The sequence below is a fragment of the Ceratotherium simum genome, chromosome 37 (assembly GCF_057802395.1).
Source record: "Ceratotherium simum simum isolate JZ-2026a chromosome 37, ASM5780239v1, whole genome shotgun sequence".
Classification (NCBI taxonomy): domain Eukaryota; kingdom Metazoa; phylum Chordata; class Mammalia; order Perissodactyla; family Rhinocerotidae; genus Ceratotherium; species Ceratotherium simum.
In genome coordinates, this window is record NC_141936.1 from 4,534,561 (window position 1) to 4,558,931 (window position 24,371).

Sequence of the window (24,371 nt, forward strand, 5' to 3'; positions counted from 1 at the left end):
TATGAGATGAGGTCTTACCACACTTATTGCTTTCCTGTGTTGTGCAGACCACACACAGGATCAGACTGTAGGCAATCTGAGACATAAGAAGATGTCAGTGAAGACTGGAGAAAACTGGGGGCCTTGCTGACCCCTGAGCCCCCTCCCCACCAAGCCTGGGCTGGCGGGGATCTGTGGTTGTCATGGTGATGGTGACTCTAGTCCATTTCTTCCCCGCCTCCATGTGGACCTGAAAGGATCAGGGGCCTTAAAGGCCAGAGAAGACACACGTGTGGGTAACATCTGGGCCATGGTTCTTGAACCGTCTCTCCACACCTCTACCTCCCACCTTTCCTAGGGACACACCAGCCTTGCACCTGCTTCCTCCTCCAATTTTAGAAGAAAGTAACATCATCATCAAAAAAGACACAGCGAGTGCCCTGTGTAAAGAAAAACTCATGACTGTTGGGGCCAATGAGCACACCGACCCAAGTTCAGAAGCAGCTACAAACCAGCCTGGAACATCTAGGTGTTAAGAATTTATTTCAGGAGCCGGCCCGGTGGCACAAGCAGTTAAGTGCGTGCACTCCGCTGCGGCGGCCTGGGGTTCGCCGGCCCGGATCCCGGGCGCGCACCAACGCACTGCTTGTAGAGCCATGCTGTGGCGGCGTCCCATATAAAGTAGAGGAAGATGGGCACGGATGTTAGCCCAGGGTCAGTCTTCCTCAGCAAAAAAAGAGGAGGATTGGCAGATGTTAGCTCAGGGCCGATCTTCCTCACAAAAAAAGAGAATTTATTTCAAACTTTTCTGACAATAATACCACCACCATCTTACATTTGCAAAGCCCTTTAGGGTTTGTGTGCATTATCTTAAATGTTTTCTCATTTGGGCTTCACGTGAACTCTGTGAGGCAAGTGGGTAGGCATTATCCATCCTTATAGCTAAGGAGGCCAAAGCTGAGTGGGCCTTGTCCCTCAGCACACTCTCCCCTCCCCCTCCCCACTTCCCCGTGAGGCAGCCTGGAGCCTGGAGTAGAGCCTGGAGCTGGAACCTGGAGCCAGAACCCGGAGCAGGAGCCTGGAGCCTGGAGCTGCAGCCACAGCCTGGAGCTGGAGCCTGGGGCCTAGAGCCTGGAGACTAGAGCCAGAACCTGGAGCCTAGAGCCTGGAGCTGGAGTCTGGAGAAGAGCCTGGAGCTGAGGGCAGGATCCAGGCCTCTGTCTCTTGGTCCAGATCTCTTTCAATGTGGGGACAGGCAGGTGGCCACTGCACACACATGGTCTGTGGCCAGAACAATCCTCCACTTGGTTTCAGAGGGTGTGTGTGAGGAGATCTGGATGCTCTGACGAACGGCAGGAGCTCCCGGTCCTGAGCATCCTGTTTGTACCCCCCATCTAGTCCTCACAGCCACGCATTATCACCTCCACTTTACAGTGGAACACAGGCTCAGACAGGCCATGTGGCTTGTCTGAGATGGCCAGTAAATGGTGACACTGGGCCTCAGACCCAGGTCTTCTGACTCAGACTCTCTGTGCTGCATTTTCTCCCTAGGTCTCCTAAAGCTTTTCTTAAGAGTATGCAAAATATCTCTAATCATGGGAATTAGGAGGAAATTTTATGTTCCTGGTCTCACCATTTCCCATAATGCCATCCACCATACTAAAAGCTTCATATCATGCCAAGAGAAACTCAAAGTAACTAACGCAGACTTGGCCCGGTGGCAGAGTTCAGTGTGACATCTGGGGACAAGTGTGGTTTCTGGGTGGTGCTGGCCTCTTGCTGATCAATTCTGATGAAGTTATCAATACGAGGACAGAACAATTCTATTTCCTGATCTATTCTGATAACTGATGAGGTTGTCAGGATTTAGAAGGAGTTATCAATGAAACCCACTCCATATAAGTCATGCATGAATTTTGACAAAGGTAGTTTAAACCACTTGGAAGAAAAATGCCACATTCAAAGGTTTTCATATTCATACGAAGACATTAGTCACCACTAAACTGCAGAGGAATTCCCATTTATGCCTCAACCAGCATCCATTCACCAGGTGGTTCTTGAGTGACTCCTGCGTGCCAGGTACGGGGTCCCTTAGCAATATGGCCGGGCACAGCCCCCAGAGGACACACACGGTCCAATAGAGAGAAGAGAACCAATGAAGAGAATAGCAACCCAGCCAATAAGTGTGAAGGGAGGAGCTGGGAACACTCAGGAAGGATGCACATCTCAGACCTGGGGTGGGAGATGGGCAGGCAGTGAGCTTCCCCAAGGAAGTGACCTCCGGGAGGAGGGAGAGCTGGCAAGGTGAGGCTGGAGGGAACTGGGCACTCACCTGGGAGGCCCAGATCTCAGCAACTGACAGTCGTCATCTCACGTGTCCTCCCAATTGCTATGTCTTCATGCTACAGACGAGGAATTGAAGCTTCCAGACAGTGAAGGGGCCTCACCCCCGATCCAGTTAGCGGCAGAGCTGGGCCCACTTACATCTCCACTGAAGAAATGAGTCATCTCTCAGTGAACATGCAAGGGCCTAAGAAAAGGAGCATGACCGCACCTGAAATGATGCCGATGATGTCTCTAAAGGGCCAGGTGTACCCTTATCCTACACGATTCAAAATTTTAAAAAGCCGGATAAAAAACTGTATAAACAGAATTAATTGTAATTATACAATATAAATGTAGTCAGCCCTGGTGGTCTAGTGGTTAAGATTCGGCACTTTCACTACTGTGCCCTGGGTTCGTTTCTGGTCAGGGAACCACACCACCCATCTGCTGGTTGTCACACTGTGGCGGCTGCGTGTGGCGGTGATGCTGAAAGCTATGCCACTGGGATTTCAAATACCAGCTGGGTCACCCGTGGAGGACAGGTCTCAGCAGAGCTTCCAGACTAAGATAGACCAGGAGGAAGGACCTGGCTGCCCACTTTCCAAAACATTGGCCATGAAAACCCTATGAATAGCAGCAGAGCATTGTCTGATACAGTGCCGGAAGGTGAGAGGATGGCACAAAAAGACTGGGCAGGGTCTGTCCACAGGGTCCCTAGGAGTTGGCATAGACTCAACAGCACCAACAACAAATACAATATATGGTGTATATTATATGTTACGCTTTTTACCTCTTACAACGTCTATATTAAATCATATTTAAAAAGCAAGCAATTGGATAGTACAGAATACAACCTACTAAACTGCAAGGCAATCCTCCCACTGTATCCCATATTCAGTATAATTTAACTGCCATGTTCTATTTAGGGAAAGTTGGAAAAGATGTTTAGGAAAGAAAACGTACAATCTTGTGCTGCACAATGACGTTTCAGTCAATGATGGACCACACAGACGACAGTGGTCCCATGAGATCAGTGCCACGTAGCCTAGGTGTGTAGTGGGCTGTACCATCTAGGTTTGTGTAAGTACACTCTATGCTGTTCACACAACAATGAAATCACCCAGTGACCCAGGTCTCAGAACGTGTCCCCGTCGTTAAGCAACTGTATATTAAAACTGACACGATTCACAAAAACAAAAATCAAAGTAAAAGATTTATTAAACCAAAAGGAATCCTAAAGCTGAATTTTCAATTAAGGAGAGGGATATTCTGTGTGTGTTTTTCTTTTTTTGGTGAGGAGAATTAGCCCTGAGCTAACATCTGTTGCCAATTCTCCTCTTTTTGCTGAGGAAGATTGGCCCTGGGCTAACATTCATGCCCATCTTCCTCTACTTTATATGGACGCCACCATAGCATGGCTTGATGAGCGGTGAGTGTCGCAGGATCTGAACCTGCGAACCCCGGGCCACTGAATTGGAGCGCGCGAACTTAACCACAACGCTGCCCCGCCGGCCCCTGTGTGTGCATTTTTCTTTGCAAATTATACATAAAAACGGAAGCCAGATGTCTAAACCATGGAGGAGAATATGACAGAACACAGAACATTAATGTGGTTAATAGTCCCTTCCCGTCCCCTCCCTGCAGGCTGAGGAGTGACTCACACGCCTTCGGGGCCAGGGAATCAGAGAGTCAAGGCCCCGGGCGGAGGAAGGGTGAGCCATCCGGCTGCCGCTGATTCTCACGTTCTCTCACTGGGAACTGGAGAATGGAGAGAAGGAGGCTGCACACCACTTTCTAAAGAACAGGCAAGCCGTAAGGAAAGGGAAGTGTCCTGCTGAGAGCAGCCAATACCCAGGCCTGCAGTAGGGCACCCTGCCCAGGACCACTGTCTGGTGATCTACTGGAAGAGTTCAGCCATGAATGACAAAAGCAACGCGCCTTCTAGGAGACATGGGGATGATTCTGCTGTAAAAGGGTCTTTTTGTTGTCCAACATCCAGCCCCCTTCTGATCTAGGGGGCTTCCCTGGGCTCTGGAGTATTAACAGGCCTCCAGCACCACCCCCACTAGTGAGGCTGAAGTGGGGGGGTCTTCCCTGTCCGTCCTCCCGCAGCACACCTGAGTGAGCAGGTGATGCAGGCAGGTACGCTTGCGTCATGCCTGGCCACGGAGGCCTCCAGGCTCTTACTGATGCGGCAGCTTGGGCCCCCTGCCGTCTGGGGGCCTTCAAGTCGGACAGAGGCATCAGCCTGGACCTGACCACTTACTGGCCTGATGCTTCTCCCAGGCTGCTCCCTTTCTCCCAGGCGGTGGGCGCCCCTATGGAAATGCCTCCCTCAGGGTTACCAGAGGATGGCGAGGTGGCAGGCGGAAGCACCTATCTCCATGCCCAGGCAGCGCCCAGCAGCATCTTCTCCCTCCTCAGTCTCTTGCTGACTCCCCAGCGTGAAGCCGGCAGGCACCAGGCACAGCCTGTGGGCAGTGTGTGGACTTGACCGGCTCGGAATGCCAACCTTGCTGCCACCTGACCCCTGGGCAGAGCCGGCTCTCAGTAGCTCTCACAGCAGCAGCTTCCTGAACACCACTGGTTGGCCCCGCTATTCCTGAAGCATACCTGAGCCATCCGGCCTGGGCCTCTTCCTGGAGACAAAGACAAGCCTCGGCTACACCCAGCACAGACGGATTTCCTGCCTCACTGCTCTGTGGCCCAACTGAGTGAGGCCTGACACGGACCAGGCTTGCTTCGAGCACACCCAAGATCAGCAGAAAGAGGGCATCTCCCACAAGCAGAAAGGAGCCACTCGGCCCTGTAGGATGCCACTCAAAAGACCACCTCTCACCAGCCCCACCTTCGGGACCACCTATCTTCTACAGAGGCAGCAAGAAGTTACTGTTGTACTTGCAATTCAAGGTTCATTCCGTCCCCCCGTTATGTCTCCCACCTGCCATCAACTCGAGCACCCGCTGGAACACAGCAAAATGTAATCAAATTTGCAGCTGCTGTCCCAGCTTCCTGAGTCCACACGGCTATTCCTAACACTGCTCCACCACGGCTTTCCAGGGCATGCGGGCCCCTCCTAATTCCTAGGAGATTTGAACGGAGAAACTCCAAGGAGAACGTGAGTTGGTCAGCTCACACTTTTTGCCCTCCTGGAGCGCAGCCATGTGCACGGTTAAGAGCCGAGAGTAAAGGATCCAGGTTTCTGCAGCTGAGGCCAGCGGTTCAAAGCTCAAGGTACAGACCTGGCATAGGGGCTGTTCTGTCCCTTGGGGGCATTTGTCAACGTCTGGAGACATTTTTGGTTGTCACTACTGGATTGAAGCCAGGGGTACTGTTAAATATCCTACAATGTACCGGACAGCCCCCACATCAGAGAATTATCCGGCCCAGTGTGAATGGTGCCGCGGCAGAGAAACCCCGGCATAAAAGTAAGAGGGAAAAGTTGAGAAACTGAAATGAAGAGCTGGGAGACCGTGTGGCCACCACCTCATTGAAACTTGTGTGGCCGTTTTGCTCTGGAGCTGGCTCCAGACACAGGTTAAAAATAGGCAGGTAATGCAGTCGCTTCTGAGAGGTCAGATAAGCCCAAAGATACACAGCGCGGGACGAGGCCTGGGTGAAGAGGCCCGTTATCTCTAGGAAGCTAACCAAAGGCACGACACCAAGGCTTGGCTGCCTGACAAGGAAGCAGCTCGAAAAATCTGACGGCATCTTATGGTTGATTCTTAAATTCAAGACCAAAAAGCAAAAATACTATTGAAGACAGAGGGTCCTTTCCATCTCAGTGCTCAACTGCACACATGCTCTGAACTATAGGAGAGTCCAGAGGGTTCTGACACCAACGATACTCGTGTATTTAAAGCAGCAGCGGATCGTGCTGTCACCCTGAGTTCATTTGACCAGTCCCGATGGCCGTCTCTATCCCCCTCACGCACAGGAGATTGTCTTTCTTGTATTATTTTTTTTTTTGCTGAGGAAGATTCGCCCTGAGCTAACATCTGTTGCCAATCTTCCTCTTTTTGTATGTGAGCTGCTGCCACAGCACGGCCACAGACAGACGAGAGGTGTAGGTCCACCCTCAGGAACCAAACTTGGGCCACCGAAGTGGAGTGCACCGAACTTAACCACTAGGCCACCGGGGCTGGCCTGTCTTTCCTATATTTTTCTCACATCTTTCCTATAGGTCACTCTCCTTTCTCTCCCCTCACCGTGCCCCCCCATCTCAACCCTCATCTTATGAGGATGCGTTTCACCCCAGCCACTGGGTCAATGATTCCTGGGCACGTCCTGGCCAGTCGAGCAGCGCTGCTGTCTCTTTCTAGACACAGCCACCAGAAGGCAGAAAACTGCCACCGTTCAGCACCCACCAGACACCAGGCAGCCTGCTCTGCATTTCCCAGGCACAACTCATTACTACAACCACCCCGGATAATATAATTCCTCTTCCACAGACAAAGGAAAGGAGACTCAGATATGTTAACTTGCCTACAGTCACACAACTTAAAAAGGCTGACTGCTCCTTCCACTACCCTGCACATTTTTCCCATGCTGGACTCGGTTCCCGCATGCGGTAGATCAGTCCTGTCTACCTGCATTGTCATTTCACTCCTCTTCTATGCCCGATCATGAGTGACATACAGCCCCATGGGACTCAATGACTATTCTGCCTTTAGCACATACCTCTATTACAGCATATTTCAACAAAGAATAATCATTGCTCTAAAGCTATGCTGTCCAATATGGTAGCCATTAGTCATAGGTGGCTATTCAAATTTAAATGAATTAAAATTAAATAATATTTAAAATGCAGTTCCTCAGTTGCACTAGCCACATTTCAAGTGCTCAGGAGCTACACAGAGCTGATGGCTACCATAACACACAGCACAGAGACAGAGCATTTCCATCATCGCAGAAAGTCCCACAAGCCAGCACTGCTCTGGATGATTTAAAAATATATCCGGGGTAATTTAAAGCAATCTCTTAGGACATCCAGGGTGGAGTCATATTAGTTGTTCAATCAACATGGAAATGCCATCTCTCTGAGTGTCAACCTGGAGAAGTCCTCATTTTCTCATATGCCTAAGGGCTATCATAAAAGAAGGTAAAAAATAAAAGAAATCAAGGATAAGGGTGGAAAAAATTGATAAACTTAGGTGACAAAGACTAAAAGCATAATGAACAATAACGACCTCCTGGGTTGTTTATGTTTAAATATTATCATGACCACTGTGTGATTTTTCACTCACTCCCCCAAGCCAAGAAGTGGGTGGAAACACTGCAACACGATCTGCCAGCAGAGGCCCTGAACAGTTCTGGCTTTTACATACTTGCTGATCCGAGAGTTTCCGCATTGCCAAGACCGTATCACATTCTGCCTACCTAAAGTCTCCAGGTATATTATATTTGTTTTACGGAAAGTGTATCTCAGATCTTAGAGAATTTTCCAAACAAACGAATTATACTTGATGCCTGAAGCTATGAAAATCTTATTTTTTTATAACTCAGCTCTTTTGCTCACCTAATTTGACATTTATTCCACCCTCAGTAAAAGAAAATCATAATGACCAGTTCTCTTGTTTGGGCTGAATGGGCATTAGAGGTTAATTATTTTTCTCTAGTATAAGTGTCAAATTAATTTTCAGCTTTCTTCTCAATCCCTACCGCCCCCTTAATCAAGATAAAACTCCACTGATAGGTACCAAATTAGAGAAGTTTGGCTTGTTAGTATTAAGCAACGTTTCCTCCCAACACTGACACCATGGTCAAGGGCACTGACCTTGAAGACAGGGGGACTGGGGTTCAGGCCCAGACTGTGTGCCTGTGCCCCAAGGAACTACTTAATGTCTGAGGCCAACACTTCAGCCACCCCATTGCACACCAGGTGGTGTCCTGGTCACATCTTGTGGCATCTCCCCTTCTGGCCTTTGCTCAAATTGTTCTCACAGCTTTTAGTGCCTCATTCTCCCATCTGAATAAATGGCCAAGGATCACCACACACGTGGGAAAGGCTCCATGATGAAAGACGGAGGTCAAAACAGACAAAGCACAAAAAGAAACAGACCATCATGCAAGGAATAAAAGAAAAGTTCTGGAAAAAACCAAAAACTAAAAGGAACATCCTCAGAATGATAAGAAAAGATACTGCATTAGTGAATCAAGAAAGGATGCTATAAAAAAGGAACAAAGAAAAACAACCAAAAAACTCTCAGAAATTAAGTACAGAACAGATAAGTTTAGTAGATGGAGTGGAAGATGAAGGTGAGTAATCTCCCATTAAGTATCACCAAGAGACAAAAAACCAGAAAATGAGAGGGAAAAGGAAGTTATTCCCAACAACAGGAGTTCCTAGACAAGAATAGAGAAAGTGATGGGAGGGAAAAAATTCGAGACAACTTCTCAGAATTTTAGGATACAAATTTCCAGATTGAATGAACCCAGTGGATGCTCAATAAATGGAAAAAAAAAATCCAGAGCACTGAGGATCAACAGAAGACTCTACAAGCTTCTAGAGAGTAAAAGCTGATATTAGACAAGATACTGAAAATATATGAGGCATCAAAATTCTCAAAGCAATCCGGAAAGCAAGAATAAAATGGAAAAAAAAAGCCTTAAAATTGTGGTAGACAATAGTTTTTAATTTTACTTTTTTGATATTTGTTAGTTTATTTTATTGAATAGGTAATACAATCAGATGGTTCAAACATCAAAAGAGTATGCAAAGTCATACTTGAGAAATCTGCTTCCCCTTACATCCCACACTCCTTTTACTGTGTGTTCTGCCAGTGGTACTTTATGCAAATACAGGCAAATTACAGCCTTGCTCACATAAGGGACAGTATGCTATTTTCACTTTCTGCGCATTGCTTTTTTCAGTTAACAATACATTGTGGAAATCATTTCAAAGAATGCATAGAAATTTTTGTCATTCTTTGGAAAATTATTTTTAACCTAGAACTCTATACTCAGCCAAACTGTCAATGAAGTATGAGGATAGAATAAAGACATTTTCAGACACGTAAACTTCAAGACAAGTTCCCAGAATTTTAGGATACAAATTTCCAGACTGAATGAAAAGGCATTCTCTCTCAGAAAGCTACTGAAGAATGTGTTCCAGCAAAATGAGATAGTAGTCCAAGATAGAAGATGATATAGAATCCAGCAAATAGAGATCCAATGACAACAACAAAAGAAAAGTGACAGAAGGAATTCTCAGAATGGTGGCAAAGGAAATGACAGCTGCAGCAAATCCCGGGGGACCCAGAGCAGACTAGATCTAGGGGACAGAGGCCCCAGGGGGTAGATTTCCGGGAGGCAATAAAATGGAATCAAGAGATTATCTGATTTGTGTAATCATATAGAAAATAGTATTGTGAGGGGTGCGGTTGAAAAGTTTGTGAAGAATTAGATATGATAGATATGTGGAAAGATGAGCAATTGGGGGGAAAAAAAAGAAACAATTAACTCCAGGAAAAGCAAAAAGTTGTGCAAGCAAAGAAGACATAGAGGACACTCCTTGGCTCTGCAGTTAACACTCCCACGTTACATCCCCACCACTAGCACTTACTCTGTGTCAGTCATTGTTTTGAGGTCTTTTCATGAAATGTCTTGTTTACCCTCACAAGAGAACTGTACTCTGTGAGAACTATACTCTTAGAAATTTCCCATCTTACATATGGGGAAACTGAGGCACAAAGTGGCTATGGAACTTGCCCTAGGTCACGGAATAAGTAGCAGAATCAGGATTTGAATCCAGGAAATCTGACTCACACACACACTCTTTACCAGTCTGTTGTTTGACCAGGGACTATCTATTTAACCTAAAACTACAACATAACTATGGTGCAAAGATGAGGAGAGAGACAAGTGGGAGAGGGCCTGAGCTGGACCCACGAATACCAAGTCCTCATCCTCCAAACCAGGGAGCCAACAGATAGTATCTAAAATTGAAACATCAATAAAAAGAGTGCATATGCATATTATTTATAAACGTGGAGATAATCTCCAGATCATTTAGGGTCTTGTAAGGCCTGAAAAATTTGGCTTTTACTGAGCCACATGAGAGGCCATCGGAGAGTTTTAATCAGCAAAGTGACATGATCTGACATAGTTTAAAAGGATCACCCAGCTGCTGTGTGGAGAATGGCCGGAGAATATGGGACAAGGGTAAAAACATATATTACTTTAATTAAATAAAAATTAATTTTTAAAAGATGAAAGAATGAAAAAAGGAGAAAAGAGACAGAGGAAGGCAGTGAATATGGGACTCTCCCATGAAATGTTATGCCTGATGGCTCAGAGGTCAGCTGGGGACAATAGTCCCAGAGATGGGAAGCAAGACGACTTGACAGCAGGACGCTGCCTGGAATAGGGCCTTGGATGGGGCCAAGACACTGATCCAGGAAATGGCCTGGACGATGAGCTGACACCTCTTAGTTACTAGATGACCTCAGGGGAGTCACCTAGCATCTCTGAGCCCGTCTCTCTGTTCAACAGAGATATTCTAAACTCTTCTGATGGCAGTTAGTATAATTATGGGAGTGAAGCTTCTGGGAGGACCTGGCACCCGGTGGGCCTTAAAAGCAGCCTCAGCTCCCATCTCTCCCTTTTCCTTTCCTGCACTCTGACAAGGCTCATGGGAGACAGGCTCACCCAGAATCCAGGTCCCCTGAGTTCCATCCTAAAGTACAACTTCTTCATGTCGTCCACATACAGATCACAGCCCTAACCATGAAACCAATGAATCATTAAGGATTCACCCAGAAAAGGGAGAGGGAGACAGCTGGCTCTCTGACAGAAATAGCTGTGGGGTGGGGCCCACAAGCCATCAGAGACCAGCGGGACTGTCCACAGCTGAGTTTCTGTTTCCCCCTCCAACCAGAGCCATCCTGTCGGGAATCACAGAAATAGCCCAAGGTCACAGGCGCATTGCTTGCAACGCCTGTGACAGCTCAGACTTTGTGATAAAAATCTGCCAGGAATGGTTGTCTTGTCACATTCCTAATGCTCATTGATGAAACACCAAGATGTGTGTGTTGTTTAGGAAGACCCACTAGGGAAGGCCCAGAGTTACTCCGTGGTGGTTGTGTTAGAATTTGGGGCAGGACAGCTCTTCCTTCTGAACAGTCTGTGCACTGCCCGGCGTTTAACCCCCTCACCTCTTCCCACCCCCTGGAAGGAAGGGGCATGCCACTGCCCCTGGACACAAACTACTGGCACCACTGGGTGACACCATCCAGTCAGTGTCCAATTGGTTCTTATCCACTGGTCAGCCACAGAAAAGCAAAGTCATCTGGAAAACAGATCTGAAGGTGAGGTTCAAATGAAGTGAAATGGGCTGTAGCATCAAGTGCCACATCAAGATTGTGCTCAGGTAAATGCTGGCCCCAGCGTCACCTCACCTGAGGACAGGGGACTGCACGAAGAGACCAGGAGTGAGCATCATGCCAGCTGGGGTCACTCCTGGACTGCACAGTTCCAGAGGAGCCAGATCTGCTTGGAGCCAGAGGAAGCTGAAGAGAAGGTTCCAAACCGAGCCAGATTTCTGGGGCCCTTCTGAAAAAGAACTTGCGCACCCAACCCCCACCTTGGCCCTAGAATTGCCTTGAGGTCTGAGGAGAAAAGGAGACAAGGTCCCTCAAGATGGGCTGATCTGTGTGGGCTATTTGGGAAGGACAGGAGGGAAACAGCAAACGAAAGGGGGGTTTAGGATTGGAATGCCCTATATTTAGGTGACTACCCAGAATGAGGCATGGGGGTTGTCCTAAGTTGGGGTCCCCAGAAGCAGAGCCTGAGGCAAGGATTTGGATGTGAGTGATATATGGAGGGAGCACTGCCAGCAGAAGGGGATGAGGGAACAGCAAGGGCAGGGAAGGAGGTGGCCTCAGCTGGAGCCCGCACTTGCTCAGCCCCATCCCAGAGGGAGCTCTGGAGCGGGCACTGCACCACAGTGTTGGTCCCACCCTGAGGCAAGGCCAGTGTGTGTGTGTGTGTGTGGGGGGGGGAGCTTTTTGTCTCCTCACAGCCCTCGGTCAAGAGCTTCGAGCTGCCCCAGGGGTGGGGGGGGGGGTCACAAAGTGACTCCTACGCGGCCATGGGCACTTCTCTAGTAAAGGGGGCGGCCATGAGCCCAGAACAGCCAGCACTCACAGGCCAGGGAATCAAGTACTGCCAATGGGGGGATCTGGGTGGGCACCACCAGCACCCCCGCGGGGATCTTGCGCCCAGAGGAGGGGCATCCCAGCGGCACTGTCTTGGAGAAAAGGCCTCAAAACAGTCATGGGGGAGGGCGCTGCGCTGTGAGTGAGGAAGGGAATCTGCCCAGCGCTCGCGGCCACAGAGGGGATGACAAGCTCACGGCCACTGGTAAAGGCCCCGCACACTCATTTCCAACGCGGTGTGCACCTAGGACTTTGTTCGTGTCGGGAAAGGCATTCTCCATTGGAGAGGAATACTTGGAATTGCCACAAGCGTCGTGAGAGCCACATTTCACTCAGTGGCAGAAGGCTGGATGAGGGATTTGGGATGCTACCAAAAGCCATTAGCAGAATGTTAAACGCGGTAGGAGAGAAAAATACATCTGCTTTCAAAACACCTCTCCCTGGAACGTGAGAGACAGTGCTCGTGCCGTCAGTGGGATGAGCTTCTCCAAGTGCAGACTGGACCTTCTTCCTGACAACATCTTGCCTAGCTTCCACCTCCGACGGGGGAGTGAGATTGTAACAAGCTACCCGTGCTAATGCATCTACAGTGCTTTAAAGTTACCACTCCATTTACTGCAAACTTAAGTCATAATGTAACTGCAGAAATTTAAATGTATCACTTCCACTGTTTGACGTCACTGCTTCCCGCTCCCACCCAGGAACGTCCAAGCCCCTCTGCAGGGCCAGATCTCCACAGGGCTCCTGCACCCCCACTCTCCCCTCCTGCTCTGGGCTCCTTGCCCCATGACTCGGGCCTCATCATTCCACCTAGAATGCTCCACTTATCCTCTAGAGCGCACATTCCTGGATGCCTGACCTGAGGCCATCCCACCTCCTGCCCCTTTCTTGAGCACTCCCATTTTCATTCAGGCCTCCACACCTCCCCAAGCACTTCAGGGGCAGCCAACTCCCCCCCTTTCCAGGATGAGCCTGACTGGTCACAGGATGTGAGCCCCCCTGTTGCCACAGGGCTGGTGTGGGCTGCTGAGTCAACCACTCTGGTCACAGAGCTTGGCTCAGGAGCAGCCAGGGAGACACATGGAGGTTTGTCAGGCAAGACACTTCAAGCTCTCAGGAGACAGCCACCGGAAGAGACTGGGTGTGGGCTCACGAGGGGCACCCTGGGAATGCAACAGCCAGTCTGCCAGAAGCAAGTCAACCTGAGGCTGGGGCCACCTGCAGCAGGAGGATGGCCCAGCAGAGCCAGCTGCAGAGGTGCCGTGGAGAGAAGGGGCCAGCGTGCTGAGGAGGCTAGCTGAGAATCCCTACTCCAGCCAATGTATTTCCCCTTGTGGAGGCCAGTCCAGGTCAGGGTTTCTGTCCCTTCAAGAATAACTCAAAATGCCACTTCCTCCAGGAAGCCGCCTCTGATTGCCATCCCTAGTCCCATCAATAAGTTGTAACTCTCTCATTTCCAAACCTTCAGGGCACAATATTCATGACCTTTTAACATCAGATCTCTTCCTGTCCTCTATTATTGTTATTGATCTACAGATCAGACCCCTTTCTGACCCAACTCCTCAAGAGTGGATCCTCTTCAGGTCCACCCCTGAATCCCAGTCTCCCTAGCACAGGGGTTTGGAAAGCATGGCATGTATTTGTTGAATCAATGAGCAAAGAAGAAAGTCCTGAACTTAAGACAACTCTGTTATAATTTTTATAAGAACTCTCAAGAACTTGACACTGAATAGATATCTGCCATTGGAACAGTGATTTTAATTTTCACAGTTGGGAAATGAATTCAATTTGTAGTAAAACATAAAATGATGCACCTCTCCCTGCAACAGTATAGATACATGTCACTCAGCACCTGTAACAGCCAATTCTGTGGTCAGTTGCATTGGGAGGACATGCGTGGCAGTGGCTCTCACATTACCTAGTTACTCACTCTGTACAATACTCACTTTCTTTAATCCTGACAGCCAAGGGGGATTTCTTTCCCCAATTTTAGAGATGAGAAAACAGAAGCTGAGCGGGGATGAATGACTCACTTTCCTAGGATCACACAGCCAGTGAGGAGCTGTATGCAGTTTCAAAGTCCAGGTCTGACTCCCAAGTCTGAATTTGTCACCGCCACCTGAGTCTCCCCGGCTGGGAGGAAGGATGGTGGGTCCCCTGTTACTCAGGACCTCAAGGCTGTGAACCCAGGGAGCATCCCCTAGCTTTTTCCTTCAATCTATTTTTATAAAACCCAGCAGAGACGAGATAGACTGGGGAACTCCCCTTCTTCTCATTCCTTTGTCTGCAACCACTGATGGAAAGACAAGGCCCACGGGTCATCAGTCCCCTCTGGCCCCCCAGAGACACTTGTTTGGTCTTACGGTCAAATACATACATAAATGACCGTCTTCACTGGCGTGGGGACTATCTTCAAGCTCCTACATTTAGCAAACGTCTATACTTAGCCGAATGTACTTGGAGCGCCTTGTATTTCTTTTGTTTATTAATTAACGCAGCAGACACCCGGGAGCACCCACTATATGGCTGGCTCTGTGTTGACCTCTGGTGATACAAAAGTGAGTAAGACACTGCCTGCCTGGGGGCCACCTTCTACAGGGCGACAGACAGGTGAACCAGCAATGCTGAGGCAACGTGACTACCACGCCAGGGGTAGGGAGCAAGAAACAGAGGAGCCGACAGGAGCAGGGAGACTTCTGCCAGGGGTGGGGGGATGCTCCTACAGAGAACACAAACCCACTGTGGGCTTTAAGGGACGAATAGGAGTTTGCCTGGAAAGCCCTTTTCCTTCTCATACAAAGAAAATTCAATTTTCATTCAATATTCATTCAATATTCATTCAATATTCAACAAATACTGATTGACAGCCATGTGTCCATAAAAGCAAAATCAGGTATTTACAAGTAAAAACACCTGAGAAGTGGTTCTGGCGCAGACCTCAATAAACAGCTGGCTGATGCAACCAGACCCCACAGCCTAAATCACCTGGAAGTTTTTCCACATGAGAAGGATGGTCTGTGGACTAACTCCATCACACGCCACCACTTGGACGGAGCGTGGAGCAGGGTGGCACTGCAACTGCACATTCGTTCTTTACAGTTAGTGCACACGGTCCACAATTGAAAAGGTACAAAAGGGCATATCTGGAAAAATCAAGCTTCCTTTGTCCACCCGGGCCCAAGGAATCGGCTCCCCTTCCCAAGCCAGCTGCTGCTACCCACCTGCTGTGCCTCTTTCAGGAGTCACCGGTTTGTTCAATCTGAAGGTTGAACCCTTGTGGGAGAAAAATCCTTGTCTAGATACGCACACAGTGTTCCCTTAATTTGCTACACCTAAAGTTCACGCCAGCGGTTATAATAAACTCTGCCCAGGAAACTTTGATGAAAACCTCTCCGTGTGCCTGGACCCGTTTCCAGGCTCGACCCAGCAACGAGATTCACAGTGACCCCGAGTTCATGCCGGAGTTGCACCTTGAGTGACAATCGACGACAAATGGTCACCGATGCGAGCCGGGCCATTTCGCCAGGGCCATGTGGCCTCCGGCGACGGTCCCCGGGCCTCCAGGGTCGGGCCTACACCACCCCCACGATGCGGCACAACAAAGGGGGGCGCTCACCCCCCACTCGGCCGGGGCCCAGGGCCACCTGGCGCCCGGGGGCGGCGCCCCAGCTCCCTCCCCGAGGGGCAGCGGCCGAAGGGAGCCGGGCGTGGGGGAGGGTCAGTGTCGCTGGCCTGTCCCCGGGGCCGGAGCACGCGCGCCCGGCCCGCCGGCCCTAGCCCGCGCCCCGGCAGACGGACGGACTGACGGATGGACAGACCGACGCCTGCCAGCAGCCCCGCGCGCGCCCGCCCCCAGCATAACGGGCCGCCTGCGCTCACCTCGCGCGCGATCTGGTTCAGCGCGTCGTCCTCCGCCGTCAGCCGCTCCCGGGTGGGGAGCCGCTTGCGCCCCGAGCCCTGGGTGCCCATGGCCATCCGCCGGTCGCCCGCCGCCGCCGCCGCCGCCGCTCGCGCCCCTCTCGGCCCGGCCCGGTCCGCTCCGCCCCTCCCTCCGCCGCGGCGTCATGGCGTCAGCGGGCGCGGGCCGGGGACGCGGGGGGGACAGGGCCGGGGACACGGGGGACACATGGGGACCGGGACGCCGGAGACCCGCGGGGACGCCAGGGGCCGGGGACGCGATAGGGGGGACCGGGACGGGGGCGCGGGGACGCCGGGGACCCTGAGCATGGAGACCGCAGGAGGTTTGGGATGGCTGGGGGTCTAGGGCGTGTGGACGCGAGGGTGACGGGGTCGGGGGCGCCGGTGAGGACAGGGGGCTGGGGTCGGCGGATGGTTCAGAGGCGCCAGGAGGGCCAGGGCCAGAGATGCCTGGGGCGCGGGAGGTCGGGATCAGCGGAGGCGAGGAGGGTGGGGGGTAAGGGCGGGGTGAGGGGGGGATTAGGGGTGGGGGGACTGGAGAGTGGACCTCCGCTGGTAACAGTGGGCAGCCCCGGGGCAGTGGGTACCGGCGGAGCCGGGACCTCCACGGGGGCTGGGGGAAGGCCGCGGGACTGGTTTGTAGAGAGAGGTTTGCGCGGAGGGGTGGGTGCAGGGACCTGGTTCAGACCTGCACCCGCCACAAGCTGGGATCGGGCCGGCACAAATGGGGGTGAGAGCTGGGCTCTGGGGTCAGGCCCAGGGGCATTCAGATGCGGCTCAACGCTACCAGGCTGTGTGGCCTTGGCCAGCCTCCTGAGCCTTAGAGCATGCTCAGCATCATTGTGTGGATGTATGCCTTTCCTTCTTCACGTGCATGTCCTCTGTGACTTGTCACTTCACTCTTGTGTCCCCAGCTTTTATGAAAAGGCCTAACACATCAGCTGCTCTCAATAAATAGGAATGAATTTACCTGAGCTTTGCCTTCCGTCCTGTAAAGGTGGATTTAAAAATAAATTGGGGAATCAGATAAGATTTACAGAGCCATTGCCTTCTTGTCCAGGTAATGACTCCCAGTAACTGTTAGCTGTCAGTATTGAAGTTCGGAAGAGGAAAGGGCTGGCACAAGCTCCGGGTCCAGAAGTTCCTTGTGTGTTTGGGGCATGGGGAGGTCTTTAATGTGGCTGGGGAAGAATGGGAAGAAGGGGCCGTACTGAAGTCACCTGTGATTTTTTTTCCCCCAGAGACGAGGACAGTTAACATTTTGGTATATTTCTAACCAGGTGACGTGACCAGGTTGGTTTGGTTCTTAGGTAGTAACTTGAAAGCTGGATGGAGGAGCGAACAGCCAGGGGCCCCTGTAATGGCAGGGAAAAGTCGGAGGTTTGTTGCAGGGAAAAGACGGTGAGAGGAGTGACACAGGAGGGAAGATGCAGGTGCCATTGCTCAGGACACCTGAGTGGACTTCAGTGGGGTAGGTGAACAGGGCAGATGGTGTGAGGGCTCTGAGCTTGTTCATTATCGTATTCTCAGAGCTCGAATATGCCTGACACGTTGTAGGCACTGAGGAACTATCTGTTGATTGAATCTCCTATGCCGTAGTACACCACTTAGGACTCCACACTCCTTAGGTGACATAATCCTGGCTGGAGGAAACCATCTCTTGCTCTGCCCTCAGCCTCGCTGGAGGTGGCTCACCACTCCCCTAGCCCATGATGCATTGTGATGACTCTGTCTTTGCTCAAGCTGGTTCCCATCACTTCAGTCATTCATTCGCCTGCACCTGCTGCCTGGCAGGTGCTGTGCTGGAGGCTGGGCCATAACCGTAAAGGACACAGACTCAGCTGCTGCTCTCTCGGGGCTTATTTGAGACTCCTGGAACTCCTTATCCACAGCCACGCCCAAGCTCCAACGTCTCCTTTCTGGAGGAAGTCTTCCCAACTCCCCGGGGCTTCCCCTTTTGTTCTCACTGTTCTTCATCAGAATTTTGAGCCACTTTTTATTCCAGCACTTAATTCGTCCGTAATGATCTGTTGACGTGAGGAGGGCAGGAACTGACTGTGTCTTCTGGTCTTTCAGCCCTCACTGGGGGTTGAATGTGCCGCTGCTCCAATCGGAATGAGAGCGTATGACTGAACTTGGGGAACCGAGTCCAGCTCCTGACCCTCCTCCTCACTGTCCCAACTGCGTTTTGTCCAGAGACGGGGACTCACTACTTCAAGGATTGGCCGGAGGTGTTTCTGAATAGTTCCATTCCCCAGACAGTGTTCTCCAACACTGGGGTGAATTCCATCTCCCGTCTCTCCCCCATCATCCGCCCACTCCTGCGAAAGAGCCACCTTTTGGGAATCATCAGAACCAGCGTCCTGGTCCTCAGATGGTCCCATGATGTCATGACCTCCCAGTGCTTCCTCCTCCTCTGGCGATGTGCTGTCAGACTGGCTGGTTCTCACTTTACAATCAGTTCTCGCCTTGAAATGAAATACTGTTACCTGCTTTGTTAGGGTGGGGGACGTCCACACAAAGAGATATTTCAGGGCTTGACACACAGACAATCAATAAATGGTCCCCCAGCTCCTGCCCCCAAAGGCCTGAGTCTAGAATGAATGGTGGGCAGCAGCTCCTGCTGGGGCATGGGGGGAGGTGGGCAGTGACATTAGGCAGAGTTGTGGGTTTCCTCTGTTCTTGGGGTGCTCCTTGGAGGGAGACAGAAACCTACAAGACCCCATCCATCAGGCTGAGCTTGGGCTCACCAAGAAGTTGTGGCTTTCTCTCTTCCTTGGACCCTTGGCTGCTCCTGGGTGGTAGTCTATGAGCCTGTTTCTCCCTAGAAGACTGCACTTCTCCGTGGTTACCACTAGCACTGCCTAACCCCCTCCCATGTAGCCCTTTTCCTGTTCCAGATGATTATACTACCCACGAGGGGTTCTTTCAGAGCAGGAGATAGAGAAGATACATCACAGGTCTGATGTTCAGGGTGAGAGAATCAATATGTTCATCTCCAAGCCTGGTACCGAGGCCCTTCACAAAGATACAGATGCCACCCTCAGGAAGGGTCCAGGAGAAAGTGGAGGTAGCCAGGGCAGCCTTGGACAGGGGCACCACACAGTGGACCGCACGTGGAATTTCCTTCCCCAGCACAGTGTTCCCTTTGTTTGGGACCTCATTAGGGAAGGCTGTGGGCTGGCTGGGGAAAGAAGTTAATGAGCATTTCTGGAGGAGTCATCCAGTCCTCAGGGTGACTCAGAGCTTCTCTGACATGGCCCTCTGAAGGATGGTCACATGGGCTGTGAGGGTGACTCATTGAGAAAGCCTTCCATGTGGTTCTGCCCCAAATGTCTGTCACTCGTCTTCCAGCCTTGCTCTTCCAATGAATGGAGGATGGAAAGCACTCACTTAGATTATAGCTGGGGAAAGGCTGGGGTGAATTACAGCCCCTCACAGGGCTGGCTCGAAGGACAGTGGATAGAACATGGAGCCAAAATCGTGCCCAGAAGAGGGGCTGGCTGAGGTCAGGATCTATACCACACTGAGGAGATTAGTGGTTTGTCTCCAATTGCCTGCTGGACTTTTTCAGATTCCTCTTTCAGTAGCGCATACACAGCATATCTAAAGTAGAATGTTGGACTGATCCCCCACCCCAAGCTAATTTTGCCATTCTAAATACTTCTTCTCTCCTAGGATACCACTATTTCCAATTATTTTTTCATGTCTCTTAGAGTTAAAACTTTGGAATCATCTTAGACTCATCTTTCTCCTTTAAGCCTAAATTTATCTTTTCCTTCATTTCTAGCATTTCGATCACCCTCCTGCATATTTGCTGGCACCACGATGGTCTGTACTTGGTTCACCTTACGACACCTATGGATTACTTGTAGTAAATCGCCTCCAGGACTTGGGGTCTCCAGAATGGGGTGCATGAGAGAATCCATTGGGGTACAGGAAGAACATACTAGAACTTTCACGAATATGTATTTTAAACAAAAAATAAGAATGTTTTATGTCAAATATTAGCATTAGATATATAACCTCACTTTAAGTGGTCACCTGTCATGTCACAATGATACACAAGTTATCCCCAGGGGCCAGTAGTGGCGTTCTCTCTCATTAGAATATTTTCAGAATATTTTGATGTACTTGTGTGAACAAGATCTATAGATTTATAGAACAACAATCTATAAATCTATTTATAGATTACATAACCTAGTTTTAGCTAAAACTCAAAGAGTAGACAAACGATTTCAAAGAATTTAAAAGATTCTTGAAAAGATAATTCCCCCAAATCACAAACAAACAAGAAAATGAGAGACATGTTTCTTACCCCAATGAGGAGCTCCTCATTGGCCTCAATATAAGGTTGTTAGATGTGATAAAAACAATTAGTAATCATCAAAACAATTTGAAACAGGAATTTATGTTTCCTATCATTAATGATTAACCTCATTTTAAGTCGATACTGTGCCTTGATGTATTACTGATGATGATAGATTATAAACATAATTTATACATAAATATATAAACATTTGGGGGTATTTAAAAATATTTAGTGATTGAGTCCGTGATAAAAAAAATCTGGGTTCTAGACCAGTGATTCTTAAATTTGGGGGGATTGTGAACTGCTTTGAGAATCTGATGAAAGCTGGATTCCTCTTCCAGAAAAAAAAAAAATCTCTCTCTCTCTCTCTCTCTCTATATATATATATATACAGGAAATTTGAGTTTTAAAGGGTTATGCTTTGAAATCCATCCACAGGCCATCTGAGCTCCCATTCTATACTGCCCCCATTCAAGCCTTTTTACCTACCAAAGCCAGAATAATCATCCAAAATACGCTTTTCTCGTGTTGCACACTCTAAACTTCAGGATGGCTCCACGTTGGCTGTTGTAGCAGTTCTGGAGAGTCCCAATAGGTGTGAAATGAGTCACTGGTAATTTGTGACTAGTGAGAGTTAAAATGCTAAAGTTTGTGAAATTGTATGCTATAAGTGTTATTACCATAATAGTTTCATCCTCACTGAGTGGCTACTGAGTGGCAGAAATTTTGCACAAACAAGGTGCCTTGTTAGGAGACTGTCACACTTGGGATAATTACATGCCATGTGTGTCTCCAGAGAGAAAAGCTGAGGGGGGCTGTCCTCCTGCACACAGTGCTAGCTCCTTAGCCAACTCCTTCGAGCAGCTCTCTCAGGATAGCACTCCTGATATCTGGGGCCAAGATTGCCTTTTCGTCCCCCAGAGAGCCTTGTTCATGGTCCTGGACCCACGGTTGCTTAGAAAATGTGGCTTTACTGAATAAAGAGCCCTTTCATAAGGTGCTATATAAAATACGATGTGGAGACTGATTTTCTTTTTACTTATAGAAGAGAAGTGCTACAAATACTTATTGACTAGCAATGGAATCAATTTTCTCCTAGCATGAGATTTATTAACTATTAAGTCAATTGGTTTTAAAAACAAGTGTCAGAGGACTTTTAGCTTCTAGCAATGGAGATGAAGCTTATATCAAACTAACCTTCCTGCCAATAACAATTATAAACCTCAAACAAAATATGAAAAATAGCCATTTGCAGGCACTGGAGAGTCATCAAAAGCAGACAGAGACTGGAGTGGATACAACCTTTGAAGTAAGGGATGTAAAAGTGGTGACATCTATTTCCCCAGAGGACGTTCTCCAGTCTTCAAGGTGCAGTGGGAATAGGGCTCAAGACTTATGGGACCAAGGAGTTAGATGTTAGGGTCTGGAGCTACAAGTACAGCTGCAAATTTAGTGAGGAAATCCTAGAAAAGGGGGATGCATAGAGGGCTGAGCTTCAGGATCTGCATACTAACTTATCCAGTATCCATGGCTGAGTCCTGAACAATGCATAGTGTGAGACTTCAAGAAACCAAGGGCTGGAAGCCTGAAATAATGGAGCAGAGATTTCACTAGCTGCATAGTGCTGGGAAGATAAAGTTAGGAATTCAAGTCCTACCAAGTTAGAGGGGCTTGGCAAATACTTCAAATCTTTTATTGAAAACCCAGAAGGACTAAACCTAAATAGTAAGATCACATTTAAAGACTAAGGGCAATGACAGAAGAATCAAAATAGACACACTCTCAAAGCCTAGAACCAGGTCTCAACAAGATCAAGGTGGTATGCAGGATCAAAGTAACTTAACTCCCTGCTAGAACCAAATTCAACACTCTTCAAAATAAGAGAGCAGAATCCAGAGTCTCTGAAATGTATTGCCCACGATGTCCAGTATACAATAAAGAATTACTAGACATAAGAAGAATAAAAAATATGAGACTCATAGTCAAAAAGAAAAATAACCAACTGGAAAAGATTCACAGGTGACCCAGATGTTGAAATTAGCAGATGAAAAGTGTAAAATAAGTATGAGAAAGAGGGATATAACAGATGAAGAAATAGAGAATTTCAGGAGAGACTTGGGGACTCTAAAAAATGAACTAAATGGAAATTGTAGAGCTGAAAAGTACAATATTTGCAATTAATAGTTCATTGATAGTATTAACAATAGATTGGATAATGTAGAAGAAAAGATCAGTGACATTGAGGAATGGTCAATAAAACTACCCAAATGAGGGGCAGAGAGAAGAAGCATTAAAAAACAAAACAAAACAAAACAAATCAAAACAGATTCCAGGGATTCAGGCTACCACAGTGGTCAATTGATTTTTGACAAGGCACCAAGATAATTCAATGGAGAAAGGAAATTCATTTTTTAGTAGTAAATGGAGCTGGAACAACTGGATATCTATAGAGAAAATAATGTTTGCCCTTTACCTCACACCAAACACGATAATTAAATCATGATAGATTTTAGACTTAAAAGTGAAAACTGTAAAATTTCTAGAAGACAATGTAGGAGAATATCTTCAAGACCTTGGGATAGGCGAGATGCTCAACATCCTTATCATTAGGGTTATACAAAATAAAACTAAAATAAGATACCACTTCACTCCCATTGGAATCTCTACAATTGGAAAGACTGACAAGACCAAATGTGGGTGAGGATGTTGAGCAACTGGAACTCTCCTCCTGTTGGTGGGAGTGTAAAACTGCACAGCCACTTTGGAATGCTCTTTGGGAGTTTCTTAGAAACATAACCTATCTTGTGATCCAGTCATTCAACTCCTCGGTATTTCCGAGAGAGAAATGAAGACATGTCTACAAAAAGACATGTACAAGAATGTTCATAATAGCCAAAAGCTAAAAACGACCCAATGTCCATCAACAGGTGAATAGATAAGCAAATTGCAGTTCGAGATGTAATACTACACAGTAATAAAAACCAATAAACTCTTAAGACAGGCAACAACTTGGATGAATCTGCAAAACATTATGTTGAGTGAAAGAAGACAGGCACAAAAACATATATATTGAATGATTCCATTTATACGAAATTGTGGAACAGTCAACACTAAGCTATGGTGATAGAAATCAGAATAGTGGTCGCTTTTGGAGGGTGGGTGGGTTGATTACAAAGTAGCACAAGGAAAATTTTTTGGGTGATGGAAATGTTCTATATCTTCAGTGAGTAGGGCGACTAGCTGTCCAAGTTTACCTGGGGATAAGGGGCTTCTTAAGATGTGGGACTTTCAGTTTTAAAACAGGGATAGTCCTGGGAAAACTGGGACCCGTCAGTCACCCTACCCTACGTTACGTGCGTGTACGTATTTGTTAAAACTCAAAGAATTTTTGCATGCACATCTACATGTATGTATAAGTGCATGCACACTTAAAATTTGTGCATCTTAGCATATGTAAATTATACTTCAATAAAAAAAGAGTATTTAAAAAAATGGTGATGGGAAAACAACCAAACCAATGAAAACATAAGCAAGCAACAGAAGAGAGCATCTGCCCTTTAGGAGTCAAATTAAACTCAGTTTTGACGTAATGAGTTTTGAAAGGACCATAACTTAAGAGACTGCCTAACACATCACTTACAACACATCACTTCTAGGATGTGGAGACGCTGGATAAGCAG

General features: G+C 48.4%; 1 protein-coding gene across 7 annotated transcripts in view; it reads right to left on the minus strand.

The window, feature by feature from the left end:
- LRRFIP1 (LRR binding FLII interacting protein 1) overlaps positions 1-16,480 on the minus strand; it is a 146,037-nt gene extending 129,557 nt beyond the window's left edge. For 2 of the 7 annotated variants that reach the window (XM_087424622.1, XM_087424621.1), the window contains exon 1: positions 16,341-16,470. In XM_087424622.1, coding sequence (XP_087280748.1) covers positions 16,341-16,436 — 96 coding nt within the window. In that variant the 5' untranslated portion in view covers positions 16,437-16,470. Of the gene's footprint in view, positions 1-16,340 lie in introns of all 7 variants that reach the window. The other 5 variants (XM_087424625.1, XM_087424618.1, XM_087424620.1 and 2 more) reach the window with 5 other exon arrangements.
- Positions 16,481-24,371: the final 7,891 nt, after the last annotated feature.